This window comes from Ammospiza caudacuta, chromosome 5, assembly GCF_027887145.1.
Source record: "Ammospiza caudacuta isolate bAmmCau1 chromosome 5, bAmmCau1.pri, whole genome shotgun sequence".
Lineage (NCBI taxonomy): Eukaryota > Metazoa > Chordata > Aves > Passeriformes > Passerellidae > Ammospiza > Ammospiza caudacuta.
Genome location: NC_080597.1, coordinates 43,394,533 through 43,410,714, shown reverse-complemented (window position 1 = coordinate 43,410,714; position 16,182 = coordinate 43,394,533). Strand labels below are relative to the sequence as shown.

Here is a 16,182-nt window from a genome sequence, read left to right as displayed (position 1 = left end):
AGATGCCTTACAGCAATTTAAATTTGAAACCACCTATTTGCATCTGATAGATTTGAAGTAGCAGTACATAACTGAACTGTTTCTTTAAAAGGTGTTCATTAATCCACTGTTTTTAATTCCCTACTGAGTTCTTTAGAGTTTAAAATACATTACATTCCAGGCTTGGTAATGCCACATATTTCAAAATTTTTTCCCCTAAACTGACTGAGAAGAATGCAGGCCCAGTGGTGGGCTAATGGCAGTTGTTTTGAGGAAAAATCCGCTTTCCAGACCCCTCTCAAATCAGCTGAATCAAGTGTTGGAGTCTAATAAATGAAGTCTCTGAGACTCAGTTACCTATTAAAGGCGTGCTGCGTGGAGGTTAAACCACACTGGCTAATGGGCACATTCTTTTGATGAATACTAACCAGAATTTGCTCTTGGTGTAAATGTTTAGAGGTGTTAACTTTTTCCTTTAGGGTTTTTTTTTCTTCCTACTCGAGCAGGTAGCCATTCTGTTATGATTGTACTCTTTTACTATTAAAGCTGAAAATGAGATTACTGATCTCATTTTGAAATGTTTGGTGTTGGCATTGCTTTTAAATGCACTATAACAATCAGGAGATTGTTCAGAGTTATCTTCCAAGTGTCTGGTATTCAAAAGCAATCTGTGAAAGACAAACTCCAGAGTTTGTGGTAGATGATTTTCAACAATTTTTTTTCAAAAGGAAACAAACCTTAATAAATTACTGCCTTTCAGGGGCCTTTTTAGTATTTAGTTACTGAGTGCTTCGGTTCAGACAAGTAGTTAAACCTCTCTTAGAGTTATAACAGAAAAATTAATTTAAGTATTTTGATTTGACTGCTGTTAAAAAAGTTTGTGTTTCTCAATTTCCGTTAGAAGCTTTAGGAAGTGTTAAACCAACTGTTGTTGAACTGGTTTCTTTGTCGTGCATTTTAGTTACTATTAGACAAAGTAACAGATTTGAGCATAGTTTCCTCATGAAGCTGTGGTTAGTCAGCAGTGCAGGTGTGGCAGTGAAGAGGTAATAAAGAGTGACATTTGTCAGCTCCCTCCAAATTTGCATTATTTCCAGGTGAAAGCATAAGGAAATGAATTATTTTGTTATTTCATCCTAATTTATTACAGTGCTTGACATTTTTATGTGATGCTAATTGCATAGTATCACCTAAGGAAAAAAAAATCATATTTGGTAGGCACTAATGTGATTCCAAGCATTCACCTTATATTAATGTAGTAGAAGAATTACTAAGAAAATTAATTATTTTATTTAACACGTGTCCTGCCCTGAAATGTCAGAATATCAGCTTTTGTTCACAGTAGCAGAATTACTACTAAGGAGTGCTGTGTCAACAGTGTGTGGTTTTTTTGCACACAGTCAGCTTGGCTCCTAGTGAAGCTCTCAGCTTACCATTTGCTTCGTGTTCCTTCACAGCAAAGCTGTTCACTGCTGCCTTAGTCAATAATATGAATCCTTCCTGCAAGCCTCTAGGAAGCCTCTGATCTTTAATGACACTGAAATTTAATGTACATTTTTAATTCTTCTCCTTTTGGTTACCACTGCTTTGCAAAGTTCTTTCCCAAGAGAGAGCTTTTAGTTTTACAACACATTCAAAGAATGCTGCTCTGTTAACAAAGACTCTCAAACCAAGTTAATTAAAATGAAAATATGATTCTTTTTACATCTACGTTTGGTTTCATGAATGTGTAACATGTCTTCATAATGGTGTTGGTGAGTCTTGAAACTGAGATACTTAATTTGGGCTCCTTTCTCTTGTCTGGGTGGTGTACCCAGCTTCTGCCTAGTGAGAAGTAATCTTAGGAAAGAAAAAAGTTGTGACTGGAAAGTGTTTTACACAGATGGTTTGCTTATGAGTGCCCATTTGACAGGCTATGGGAAAAATATAGCTGAAGGACTTTATTTTCAGCTCTTCCAGGAATAACTTATATAACTTTTAAAACTGTACTTCCTGTATCAGAAAGAGCTTGTTTTTGGATAGCTGAGAAGTTATGCATGGATTTATTTACTGTTTAGACTGAGGTCAATATTTAATGTATAAGCTAAGTGATAGTCTTGTAAATATCCTAATCTTTTTGGTTTGGGCTCTTTTTTTTTTTTTCTTTTTTTTTTTCCTGTTAAAAATACTGCAGGATACAGGCAGGTTAGGTGGAAAAGCCGTAGAAAAGAATTGGGTGGGACATTTCTCAGAGGAGTGGGACCATGTAGGTAGGCTAGATTGCTCCCATCCATGCCCTGAACCTATTATTTTGCCAGGGTAAATTGATGTGGTGGTCCAGAGGGACAGTTAGAAGTGCATTTGAATATTTGAAAGATAATAAGTAGGCTTTCAATTGTTTTTTTCTTTATGTGAGCCAGCATGTCCTTTTGTGCTTCAGAATATAGACAAATTTGTGTCAGTTATCACAGGTATATGGAATGATGCATCTTTTAACCTGTTGCTTATTCTGTGTACTTAAAAGTATTTGCTCCAAACAGACAGCCCTAATATTTGTACAGAAATAGTAAAATAAATGAAAAAAACAATAAATAAGCTTTTCTTGAGGCTTTTTTATTCTTTGAAAAGGCTAAGTAGTATTTTTTAAAAGAAAAGGTTTTTGAAAAAAGCCTTGCATAGCAAAGTTCAGCCAGTGGTGATATGAAGTTCCATGATATCTCTACTGAATATCAAGGCAGACTGTGAGTTTTAAGAATAACTAGCAATGACTAACATCTTTCAAACTTTAAATAGAAACTAGTCAACAGCAGGGAGTATGTGGCAAAAGTGTGTTCCTGTTTTAGTCTCAGGTGGGTCTCAATTTCTGCTTCTGTTTTGTGGATTTGGGTGCACTTTCCTAGGTGCTGTGGAAAAGACAAGGCATCCATACAGCCCTTCCACATCCATGTTCAGAGCCTGTGTCTTTTGTGAAGACTGGAATCCAAAAAATTGAGAATTTTAAGTGGCAGGTTGGTATTGTTGCCAGTATAGTGGTGCTGGGTGTGGCTGGCTTGGTTAAAGAAGAGGACAGTGGTGGGAACATCTCAAAGTCAGGGTCACATCTACTGATGTTTGTCTAGATGTGACCCTGACTTTAAGATCTGTGACTTGGATATTTTTCAGCTGGTGTGATGAACTATAAAGTATTTTAGTTTATTAAATGTAAAGCAATTATGTAATAATTGCATTGTAGAGCTGAAAACATTCCTGAAATTAAACTTTGAAGAAATGTCCCGTAGCTGTGTCAGTTTCTTCATTTTAATTTGTCTTCTTAACAGGCTTTATCATCATATAGAGCATGTAATTATAAGGCTTCTAATAGTTAAGAACTGTAGGGGAAACAAACAGCAATATTTGCCAAAGTTACTCAAAAATAAGCTTTTCATGTCTGTTATAGGAAAGCTTCAAAGCCCAAAGTGTTTTTCTGCGTAAATCATATTTGTGCAACTGCTCTTGATAGTTCAAAATAAAAGAAATTTCTGCATATAGTTTTCTGCAGAAAAGGAGCCCAAAACAAAACCATTCCTTTTTGTTCATGTAGGGTCCTTTTTGTCTCTTAAGTTTCTTAGAGGGGAGTGAATTTTTTATTTTATTTTTTTACCTTTCCTTTGTTATGAGCAATTAACATGTTCTTGCTGTCTGAATGGTTGAATTTCTCCCACATGTACCTGCTGATGTGGCAAAGCTCTGTGTTTCACACTGGTGTATACACACCACAATCCTTGAGATGCAAAACAGTTTTGAATAGTGGTCTTTGAGTTTAAGGTGATTAGAAAGTCTTAATTTAACTAAAATGTTACTTCATATGTAATTTTGGGATTCTGTTCTTGATGTCTTCCTGTGTGTGTTGTGAAGTAGCTAAGGAAGTGGATGTACATGTAAGGTGATGGCATCCTCTTTTCACGGTTATGACCATCATCTTTCTAGATCTTCTTCCTGCCTTGTCTTTTCAAGTGTAGGAAACTTTCTCTGTGAAATATGTATTATTTTGTTTAGATTTTTTTTGCACATTAGGTAACTTTTTGAACACTTTCTCTCTTCTGTATTTATGTACCATGGAAAAGGTAGAGTTTTTTTGCAGTGAATAATCAGTGCTAAGTAATTCCTTCACAAATTTCTTCATACTCCTTCCAACATACAGTTTTGAATTATGCTAAGATTTTTGTAATCTCTCAGAAATTGCTGGGAAGTAGGACTTGTACAACATGTTTACAACACAATTTTTACGTGTTTTATGTTGATTTTATGAAAACCATAGTAATTAAAAAATAAATTGAAATATTGTCAGTGGAATTGCCAATTCATAGTACTTTTAACCTATAATATATTTTTGGTATACTTATTCACAATTGTCTGTTCACTTAATCATGGGATGTATTAAATATATACCATCATACTTCATGAGAAATCTTATTAGCAAAGTCTGTCATTTCAGTTAACTGTTCAAAGATCAGATGTGTAATTGAGCCAAAACCACTATGGACTGTAATTTATATAAAGGTTCACTGATTTCTGTCCCAGATTATTTGCTTCATTGAGATGAAAATTGGAAGCTTTAGGTTTAAAATTTTTTCTTTTCTTCACTGATTCCCAGATCTGCCCCTCTTTCATGAATGAAATATATTTGTTTTGATATGAAACAGCTCTAGATTATATTAAGAATGACATTGTTTTATGATGTAGAGTATGTTCTTGATTTCATCATCCCATTTAGATGGGATAACAGAGTCTGCTGTTAGATCCTCTGGACTCAGCAGTACAGTGGATGGGAAAAAACATTTTTGGTGGTTGAAGTTTGTACTTTGCTGGAGTAGTTCACAGTTTCTATTCTATCACAAAGTATTCTGGACCTATTTGAGTGAACGTATTTAAGATTCAAATAGCTGTCAGATATATTTAAGTATTTCCTGTTTGTTTTCTGATAATGTGATTATTTCATTTAGGGATTCATATAATGAGGCTTTTATTATGGCCAGTGACCCCTTGGAAGGCTTTCATGAAGTGAACCTCGCTTCACCTACTACACCAGATCTTCTTGGCGTAAATGAGCCAGGGACTCAGGAACAAACTACCTCACCCAGTGTAATCTACCGACCACATCCTTCTGTTGTGTCCACACCAATCCAACCCAATGCATTGAATGTTTCTGACCTTCCTACACAACCTGTTTATTCATCTCCCAGACAACTGAATTGTGGAGAGGTATCAGGTGTCAGGTAAATGCTAAGTGTCTTTTTATTTAAATTGTCGATGTCTGTTGCATATAAGCTATTTGCATCGTTAAAGATAGTTTTAATGTTATTTACAACATTGCAATATTGTGTCCACAATTATATATTCAACATCACTACTGCCACTTCTAAAATACTTACTCTTAATGCATTATATAAATAAAAATTGTATTGCTCTCTTTACAGCATCAATGTTACCGACACAGTACTTTGTTCTACCTCTGGACCTCAGAGTGGGTCATTCAATCACAGTAATGCCAGGAAGGAGAGCAATAACGTGGAGAGAGAGCTATTGCAGGGTACTACAGTAGCAGATGTTGCTGAAGGAAATGAAGATATTTTTGGGTTGAGTACAGACAGTTTATCTCACTTACGGAGCCCATCTGTACTGGAAGTAAGAGAAAAGGGCTATGAGCGATTGAAAGAAGAACTTGCAAAAGCTCAGAGGGTAAGGTTCGTTGTCTTGTTTCCTCCCTCTTTTTTTCTCTTCACAAGTGGTTCTAATATTGCAGAATGATAGATAGGCCAGAAGGTGCATTTGAAGTCTGCTCATTTCTTCTAGATTTATTATGATGTAATTATTTTATGTAAAATTTTCTAACTACTTTTCTAAGACAGTACAGATGTCTTAGAATTATTCTTTGATAATGTTTTTTTTTCTAGTGCTGCTGCTGCTACTTAACCATGGAAGCTTTTGCTGCAATATCTGGTTAAACACACCCTCTTTTTGAAATGTAGGCTTTCCTTCATTCTGACATTTGAGAATAGGAGTAGTTTTCTGTCATTCTGTTGTTACTGAAAAAGTATTTATAGACACTGATTATATACCTTTCGAGTCTTCTTTCCTCTAGAGTTTAAAAGTGTAGCATGTGTCATGGAATTCATAAATGCTTTAGAAACAGAAGTGTTTCATAGGGGAATGCTTGCATAGGAAGGAAGCAGTAAAAATGCCTCTGATGTTCTTTAGAGTACTGTTACACTACACTTCAAATTGAATATGGATACCTTTGAAGACACTGTGTCTCAATTCATTAATATTTGTAAAGCGCTTTGTCTTGTTTGGATGGATGGTGCTATATAAATGCAAAACCATTATTTATCATTTTAACATTTCTCTGTGCTTAAGATTTTTGAGTAGATGTTGTGCTATTTGTATCTGTGCCCTTTCTCCTCCTCTAGGTGACTCCATTCTTGTTTAGGTTTAAGCTCATCTTGTGTTTGAACTTGCTACCCTCTGTTTGTTACCTTATCTTGTTGGATGCAGTCATCATTACTGTCATAGTGAACCTTAACTATGGATTCAGACATTGCTTTTTCTGTTGTATTGCTGAGTAGTGGCTTCCTTTGCTAATGTGTGTGTTTGCTTAGCTTTTGGCCACTGAAAGAAAACATTTACCTGAGCTAAACTTGAGGACCTTGCATGTGAATATATAATCCTAGCAGTTAAACTTGGAACCCTCCAAAATAAGAACAAATTAACATCCAAACTCTAGAAAAGCTCTTCTTTACAGTGTATGAAATTACAGCTCATGTACTTGAGAACCACAACTTGGATCTGCTGCTGATAGCTTGGAATGATCTAAAAATCTTATTCCAATGTATACCACTTTGTCTCTTAAAGATGGAAATGTTTCCTATTTCACTCCAAAATTTGTTAAGGCTGTTCTTAAGGAAGTGGCATGAAGGCTGCTAGGACATAATTAACTGCATGTTATATGTTTTCAAGCTCTTTGTGTGGTCTTAACAGAAGCAATTCAGCACTAACTTGCGACTGTTGATGTCAGAGTTGTTGCTAATTCTCAATTCTTCATGTGATTCTTACCAGTGTTATACTGGAGAGGTAACTTGCTTTGCTTGTCTTTCTAAACTTGCACTGTTTCAGAATTTCTTAGTCATGGCAGGGGTCTGTACAGACTCTACAACCATAAACCTCTTCCTTCCATTATACCCACTTTCTTCCTCTTCCTGCATGTGGACTACTTTTTCCCATCCCTAACTCATCTCTGGTATCTTTCCTCCAAAACTCATGGCTGTTCACATAGTGCTGTATCCTCTCTGTGATATTCATGTGTCATGCAATCTTTAAACTTCTGTTTCCAAGCACACTCACTTCTGTTGATGAGAGCTCAGTTCAAGACCTCTAGGGATGTAATGAATAGGTAGTGTCTTTGTGTAACTGGTTGTCTTTTGTGTAATGGCTTTAAATTCTCTGTAATTCTCTGAGCTGTTTACTAGTGAGAAAAATGAGAATTACAATTTGCACTTGAAGCTTATTGAGCCTGGAAGCTTTACAGGCTACAGAGAGTGAACAAAGTAAATGCAAATTTGCTATTTTGCATTTTTCATTTGTTCCAAATTTCCTGCTCAAACTGTGTGCTATTGTACTATACATTAAAGATTGTTTTGAATTTGTTGCAGTTGTGATCAGAAAGGGAACTAGAAAGGAAAATGAAACTTTAAAGTTTAGGGATCCAGTAATTTTTTCCCTTTGCTTCGAGTGCAACTTCTTTCTTAAAGTGCTGTCAGTTTTTTTTATATTAGATAATGCATGTATGCCATGTATTTGTTAGACATTTCAATATGGTTCCTGAATAAATTATTCAGTAATAGTAATAGAATAAGTATTATTTTTTTTCCTGCTTTGTGTGTGCCTTGCATTTCTTAAGACTATAGACTTCTTAAAATGAAAGATGTTGCTGGCAAGATTGTTAAAAAAAGTCTTTCAAAAGTTTGTGTCTTGATGAGAGAAAATACACTTTCTACTTCAATCTAGATTAGTTGCAGCATCAGATCATGTCATAAGATTGGGAGGGAAGGCTGGGTCAGAGGTAAACAGCAGTGCTGAATTCTGTACTAATGGGGCATTTACGATTTTATGTTTGCCTTCAAATGCTCTCTTAATTAAAATGACAGATTTTTTTCAATCTCTCAGACTATTTAGATAATTTTTTGCTTATTTTTTCACTGACGTGGTAATTTCTGGCTATGTTCTAAAAGTGAAGATGAATGTTTGCTTTAGATCATCTGAACCCTTCTTGTTTCACTAATCTTCCAAAGCAGCATCAGGGAATGGAGAAGGTGTTGAAAGACTCAGTGATTGTAATGCCTGGTACCTTATGTCCTCATGTCTCTATGCATTTGTATTTTTCATATATTTTCCATGTTGCATTGAGCTCTGTCACTGTGGTTGTTGACTGTAGGTCAAGCACATGCAGATAGTCTCCAGAGAGTAGGGATGGTATTTTGATACATCACTGTATACATTTCGTACTTGGTACTTGTTGGAAACACAAATTTAGTGGAGTCCTTGCAAGGGAATATCTTTTGCTTTTCCTCTGAATTAACCAGCATACTGCATGTGTTTTAGGTAGCTTACCTGTAGTTTCTGAGCTTTAGCATTTCATAGTCATGTTTTTTTTGAGTTTTTGTGTGATCTGACCCAAAACTATTTCCATGTCAAAGAAACAGATGTTTTAGCCCTCTTTGATGAGGAAAGAGCAGTCTGCCAGAGGTGATAGTAACAACGTGCTTGGTTTCCATGATTCCCATGATCTTTTAGAGTAAGATCTGTATAATTAGTAACAAGTAAAACCATGTTTGATTTTTCTGTAGTAAAATGAGAATTAATTATATTTTCCTAGTAGAGTAAAATTGATTTGTTTTCCCATAATACAGTAATTCTTGTGAAAGCGGTGATAGTACAGAATGTACTGTAAATTTCAACATAGTTTGAGAGCCTGATTCATAAATTTAGAATTTTCTTTCAAAGGCTTCAATTTCTGTATGCATTTTTAATCTCAGAAACAAACAGAGTGTTACAACAAATCTCATGTCTTCAGATCTGCTGTAAAACATGATGTTTTAAAATCTGCATGGATTAATAATAAACAGTTTCACAATAACTACCCAGGAATTCCAGTAGTACTATACAGTACTATTCAGTATTTTAAAATTTCTGCTGTTTTCTTATAAGTTAACAATAAAAATGAGGGTGTGTTAGAACTGTACTGAAACATATGCTTTCAATCTTTTCTAGAATCAATTTCCAGTTGAATTGTAAGGCCACAGGCTTGTGATGGTTCAAGGTGTCTTGGTTCTCTGAAGGTGTTCTTGCAGTTTCTGGCTGTCTTTGATGAAAGTTTCCACACCTCTTGTGCCATTGCAGTGCATTGTAAGCAGTGAAATTTTCTCAGGCGAGTAGAAAGAAGACTACATGAAAGCAAAATGGAAACACCTTCACCCACACCATAAGATAATTCAATAGCTTGTGAAATTATGCTAAGTTTGCAAGGAGATTCTGGATCTTCTGTCACATCAGATCACTCCCTTGTGAATCTGGTTGCAAAGGACTGATTTTTATGTAGCTTTTTAAACTTGTGTGCTGAGTGAAGACCAGTCAAATAGGAGTGCATTTAATATAAATACTTCTTTGACAACTTCAGAGTTCAGCAATATCCCACAGTTCAGAATTGAGGTGATATCTATAGAAAACGTTCTTTCCTTGGTATTATGCATCTAGTTCTGACTTGGTTAAATTGCTGGGTTAGATGTAGGATGATTTTCTTCCTAGGATGTAAAGTGTGAATTGTTTTGAAGCAGTAATTTGCAATTCTTATTTCACAGTTGTTTTTAAATACCCACTCCATAATCTGAGAAGATCAAAGAGAAATAAACAATAATATGACCCTTTAATAGAGACTTTTTTTAACTGTAAGGTTTTTTTCTCTTGAAGTTAAATTTTTCTTGCCTTCTGTAAGTGTGTTTGTAGTGTGCTTTATAATAGTTCCTCATCTTCATGTAGTTACTTTTTCAGAAGAGTAATGTGTAAAGGACTGCAGCATGAATGGTTAGTCTAGCACACAGCTGTCATTTCTGCTTCTTTATTGGGTATGGCTGGGAAGTCTCCAGTAATGCCTTTAAGTCACAGGCAGTAGTAATGTTTCTGATAACTGCCAAGCTTTTTGCTTTGAGCACTCTTCATTTCTGCCTTGCCTAAAAACCCTGAACCTAAATTTTCTTGACAAAAATGTCTTTCATTATGCTTCTCTTGAATTGTGTCATGGAAAGTTGTGTAGTGTTTGATAAATCCAGCTAAGCAGCCATGCATAGTAGACTGCCTGATGTTGTCTTTTTGTTGAGAAACTTTACTCATCTCCCTAAATTTTAGTCTAATCTCTCCTGATCTTTCCAGTTGCAGGCAAAATGTAACTGTTTAAAGTAAGTAGTCTATCAGTAGTGGTAGGTGAACCTGGGGTTGTTTTACTTGCATTGTTAGTTTGACAACCCTTTACCTGAATATTGATACAATCTGCTTTTAAGAGGTATGTGGCATTGTTCTTATAAATCAGGGAAGTAAGCCAAAAGAAATGTTGATGTTTCCTCTGCATTTATAGGAAAAGTTTCAACTCTTTTTTGAGCTTCAAGCATTTTGCTTCAGAATCTTCTTTTTCCTGATTAAGAACCATACTTTATATGGAAAATACTTTAAACCAACACAAAATAATTAAATTTCCCCGCCCCCCGCTTTTTTTTTTAGTGTCTTTCTTTTTCCTTTTTTTTTTTGTTTAGTTTTTTGTATTCATTTCTCCTTCTCATGCCTCATCTGTAGCTATTTTCCTGCTGCCTTTTGGGGTTTTTTTTTGAGAAAGAGGTCACTGTGTGCAGAGTAGTAGCTAGCAAGTAAGATTTGAATAGAATTTGAGAAATACCAAGTTTGGGAAAATCCCCATCATTTAAGTGGTACCTCTGAAAATAGTTGCAAATTGAAGCAAAAAAATCCAAATGACAAAAAAACTAGACTAAAAATCAATCAAAATGTCCAAAGTTAAAACCAAATAAAAGAAGGATAGAATAATGCCTTTGATACTAAATGATTCCAGAAGAGTCCCTAAACTCTTGTCCATTCTAAGACCTGAAGTCAAACAGGAGCCTTCACCTTACATAAAAGTGTATTGCCAATTTTACTGCCTTAATTGAGAGCAAGACCTAATACCAGCACGCTACAAAGCAAAATGCAGTTTCCCACATAGTTGTATGCAACATTACTTCAGTCATGAAGACTTTGAAGGAAATACTAACCACCTTCCAAGAACACCAAAGAAGCTGCAATTTGGGCCTTTTTTATGATTCTCTTGTGACTGTCCTCCCATAGTTTTCTGAAGGCAGCTATTTTTTACTGGCTTGTGGAGGTTTTTGGAGCAAATCATTGCTAGATTATTTGAAATCTTTAACCTACTAGTGACAGTCTTTGGTCTTGCATTTCAGGAACGGTGGCAGTGTAATACCTTTCTTGGCAGGGAGAAGTGGAAAAAGAGGAGATGGATGGGGATGAGAAGGGAGCTAGGGCCAAAAAGAGTTTGAAAGGTCAGAATTGGCTACTTTTCTTTCTTTTACTTTATCTCTGCATCTTTCTCTTTCTGCAAGATCCCAGGGTTTAATGGATACAGAAGGGGAGAAGAATGTTCTTTCAAATTTATTGTCAGCCTTTTTCTACTTCTCTGCAAAGTACCCCACTTTATCCTCAGTATGGATGAGATTGGGCATATGTCACTATTTTAGTGCCAAATCTATGTTAAAATATTACTGCAAGAATGGGTATGGTCAGATATTCACTCAGATTTTAGTGGGGTGGACACTAACATTTTGAATTTCATAAAGTTGCTTTAATTTTATTTCTAAATCTGCATAAACAAGGGCAAGGATATAATTAAAGAACAATTTTAGAAATATTGTAAAGAGATATTTGGAAGACAGTATTTATAGTAAAATATGTTTTAAGATTTGTTTAGAATTGCAGACTGTTTTGAGCCAGTGCTTTTTAATTTTTTTTTATAATTTTTTTAAAAAGGCTTACTTTAAACATATTTTAAGGAATGGGTAGATGAACTGGTGTTCTGTCTGTCCCAATAATTAATTTGATCTATATTTTATGTGAATACAGTCTTTTATACTTCCAGGGGGAAAAAAAAGTGGAAGTGGTGTTTAGCTTAGGTATACATTAGATTGCCCTGGTATAATTCTGTACAGCAGGAAGAAACAGCTATAAATGCATAGCATTAATTTAATTGCTTTTAGTGTTATGATGACTATTTTGAAAGGCTTTGTGTAGCAAAGGTTTTATGCTCCTCTGATTATTTGCTTTAATTTTTTTGTCCCCCCCTCTCTTGTGGTATTAGCTTTAAAAGGCCAAATTACTACTCTAAGTCAGAATAAATAACTTTCAATTTTCCATAGGAGCTGAAGTTAAAAGATGAAGAATGTGAAAGGCTTTCTAAAGTGCGAGATCAACTTGGACAGGAATTGGAAGAACTTACAGCTAGTCTGTTTGAGGTTTGTTGGAGTCTTCCATGTGATATACTTAAGGGAAGCTGAGCTAGATGTTTTATGTAGAACCAGTGTATTGTATGCTGAATTTTTCTGCAATAAGTGCATAAAAGGATTTGTGTCCTGAAGACTTGGGTGTGTGGAAGTAGAGGCTTAAGAGAAAGCATCTTTTCAATTAGATGCGAGACACCGTATTGAGCTTGTCAATCTGCCTAGACACAAAATGAAGAAAATAAGGGAAATAAATCAGCTTATTTTTTGGCATAACTATTTTGAGACAGCTTCTCTGTCTGACAATAAGGCTATCTAGATAAGAGCTAAATTTGGGGTTGCCATGGTGACTAAACAAAAAAATAACGTAGTTCCAGATGAATGGAGGTAGCAAGTACATAACTTAACCATGCTTTCAGCTTCTGAATTTTGGCTCTGGCAGCATGCTACACCCACAGGCTTCAAAAGAAGCATTACTGCTGAGTGATGCACCAGGATGAAACCTGGTTACCAAGTGAGAAGCCAGAACTTTCAGTGGGACCTTGCATTTGAGGAAAAGGCAGTAGTACCAGCAAAGATTGTGAGATTGTATTACACAGAAATAAAATGCTAAATCCATAACTTGTAGTAGGATCAGTTCTCATTTTATCCTAAGAATATATATAGGAATGCTTTGGGCCTAAATTGTGGTATCTTTAGCTGTCAGAATACATTTCATAATCCATGGATGATTTATACATTTACTGAATTGTAAGTATTGGCTTTCAGCGTATGCATGAAGATACAACATTAGTTATGTTTTAGAAGAAGTGTTTAAGCCTATGATGTTGCATAAAAGTGCTATTAAACATTCAAAAATCAAATTACAAAGTACATCCTGGTAGAGCAAGGTTACTTAAAATATTAAGCAGTCCCTTTGTATAAAAAAAGAAATAGAAGAGTGGAAGGGTATTTTATAGTAGAAATACTTGTGTGTGCTGGGGGGAGGAAAGTGTCGGGAAGGTAACTGTGGAGGAGTAAAAGGAAAAATTATTCGTGACATTTTTATTTATAACATTGCATTGCTTAGAACAGTGGGTCACTTTGTAAAAATATGTTTGAAATACATTTTATTAGTAATAATAGTTTGAGTTTGAATTGTCCAGACTGTTATAGGCATGTTACCCTAAATTTTCTTTTGTGATTTCATTTCACTTAGAGGCTTTAACAAGACACAGTGGTGAGGTTTTTTTTGCACTGGGATCTGCAGTCCTTGAATTCATGTTTAATTTTGCATCCCACTAATTTCAGCAGCCATATAAATGAATATGCTAGGGCTTATATTGCTGCATCCCAGTGGAGGATTGAGACTTGTTTTGCACAGCTGGGTGCATATATTACATTATTACTCTGTAATAGCACAGTGACATGCTTTGCTTTCAAAGATCCATCACTAAGCAGAAACTGCATGGTCAATGTTAAATGTATTTGTACACATTGTATAAATGTGTATGTTCCCATTCTTGCATGTGTCTTGTTACATACGAGAATTTTACAAACCCATACTATACAGCTGTGTTGTATGCTAGTGGGAGCCAGATCTTTTGGTATGACAATGTATGAACTTTTTTGTTTTATTTATATAGTGTCCAGATGTGCTAGGCGCTTTACAGATATGAAAAGGATCCTATCCCAAGTAATTTGATTGCTGGCTCTGATATTTCCATTTTTGTGGCCTTCAGTAAGTACCACGTGAGAACAGTAATTTGATCATAGGCACAAATTACTGGATCAGAGCCAAAACAAATACAATATACAGACAAAAGGCTTAGAGTTATGAGGTAAAAGGACATTGGAAAAACCCTCAGTCCTTTTATGCTTTATTGGCTTAGCCTTGTTTCTTTACTTGGATTGTTTTATTAGTGCTTTTTCCATTCTACTTAAAAAATGTTTATTAAATAATGAAGTGTTTTTATGCTGTTGTTTTGTCTTTTTTATTGATGGCAAGAATTTAGACTTCATAGTTTGACTGGTTCCTTCATGCCGAAATTTACAGTTGTCTGAAACTGGTTATTCTGGCTACAACAAGGGAGAAGTTCTTTTGAATGTGCTACTGTGCCTATGTTGCTTTTGTTGCTACTGGTTGAGTCTTTCTCTTGGGGGTCAAGGAACTTGTCAGCCACCGGAGCGTGACTGGAGCCTGGTGTTCATGACAGGTATTGTTCCTGCTGGAGTAGGGTAGGTGGAGTTGCTGAATTTCTGAATTTGGGCTCTTGACCCAAAATAGTTGGCCAATGATGAATCAAAAATCATAGATTTGTAGGGATTTTTTTTTTTTTACGTAGCTATTTGGTTTCAGACTGTTGCACATCTTAATAGTCACAAGTAGTCTTCATGAAGCAAAAGTATGTTATTAGTTGTTGGATTTTTCATAAATTTGTGTGAAGCATTTACACTAGCTAAACATCTTTTATAGGAAGCACACAAAATGGTTAAAGAAGCAAATGTCAAACAAGCTGCAGCAGAAAAACAGTTAAAAGAAGCACAAGGAAAGGTGAGTTTTTTCCCCAGCTTGTTTGCTTTGTATGGTCACATGGTTTTAAATCTGAAGTGTGAATCATAAAGCTATAGGTAGAGGATTACCTGTATGCATTTTTAGAATGTATACTCAATTGTTTTGTGTTGCTTTACATACTCTTAGTGAACACCCATGGACATGGTGTTTCAGTGTCATGTCAGCCAGCAAGGTGCATAGGAAGCCAGTGCTACTACAGTATGCAATTGTCTGGGCATCTGTGTGTTAGTACTGTTGGAAGATGAAGTTTTGATTTGCAACAAGATAGCTGGGGATGTTTTTAATTGATTTAACATATTTATAAACTAATATATTTTTTGTTTGTTAATGACATTATTCCCCCCTGCCCTGTGAAGATTGATGTCCTGCAGGCTGAAGTAGCAGCATTGAAAACACTAGTACTGTCTACTTCACCAACATCTCCAACTAAGGAATTCCAGTCTGGTGGCAGAACTCCTTTTAAGAAAGGCCATGCAAGGAACAAGAGTACAAGCAGTGCTATGGGTGGCAGTCATCAGGACCTTACCATGATGCAGCCAATTGTAAAAGACTGTAAAGAGGTAATGTACAAGGATCTTTCTCTTTTTGCTGATAAACTGACTTTATTGTTTTGTTTTACTCACAATAAATAGAGTATATCTTAAATCTTCATTTAATGCTTATTATCTTAGAGATATTTTTCATTAATGAAAGAACTTTCCTTACATACCAATAGGAGGTGATTTTTCCAAGTCTGACTTACCTTTAAATCATTAAGGGAAGATGAGATAAGATTTCAAATATTGAAATTGCATTAAAAATTTTAATTGGTGAGTAAAAAACCCTAAACAATAAACCAAACAATATAACTAAATTATAGGTCCTGGTGAACTTCATGAAATCCATCACTGAAAGTTCATAAACTTTCATAAAGGTTGTATAAACTGTCATAGAAAAGAGGAAGAGTAATTTTATAGATCAGTAGTGGGTGAAAGAGGCCAGGGAAAAGATGAAATCAGTAATTTATTAGAGAACAGGTGCTAAGTCACTGGAATCCCGAGTCCTATCTGTTTTTTGGGTTTTTTTGTGTGGGTTGGAGTTTTTTTG

At 35.3% G+C, this 16,182-nt stretch overlaps 1 protein-coding gene across 6 annotated transcripts in view; it reads left to right on the top strand.

Moving 5' to 3' along the window:
- The window catches only part of RAB3IP (RAB3A interacting protein), a 32,792-nt gene that overhangs the window by 3,325 nt on the left and 13,285 nt on the right, over positions 1-16,182 (top strand). The window contains exons 1-6 of one of the 6 annotated variants that reach the window (XM_058805197.1): positions 2,793-2,966; positions 4,941-5,213; positions 5,415-5,676; positions 12,462-12,557; positions 14,998-15,075; positions 15,453-15,656. In XM_058805197.1, coding sequence (XP_058661180.1) covers positions 4,966-5,213; positions 5,415-5,676; positions 12,462-12,557; positions 14,998-15,075; positions 15,453-15,656 — 888 coding nt within the window. In that variant the 5' untranslated portion in view covers positions 2,793-2,966; positions 4,941-4,965. Of the gene's footprint in view, positions 1-2,792; positions 2,967-4,940; positions 5,214-5,414; positions 5,682-12,461; positions 12,558-14,215; positions 14,263-14,556; positions 14,738-14,997; positions 15,076-15,452; positions 15,657-16,182 lie in introns of those variants that run through there. The other 5 variants (XM_058805198.1, XM_058805199.1, XM_058805200.1 and 2 more) reach the window with 5 other exon arrangements.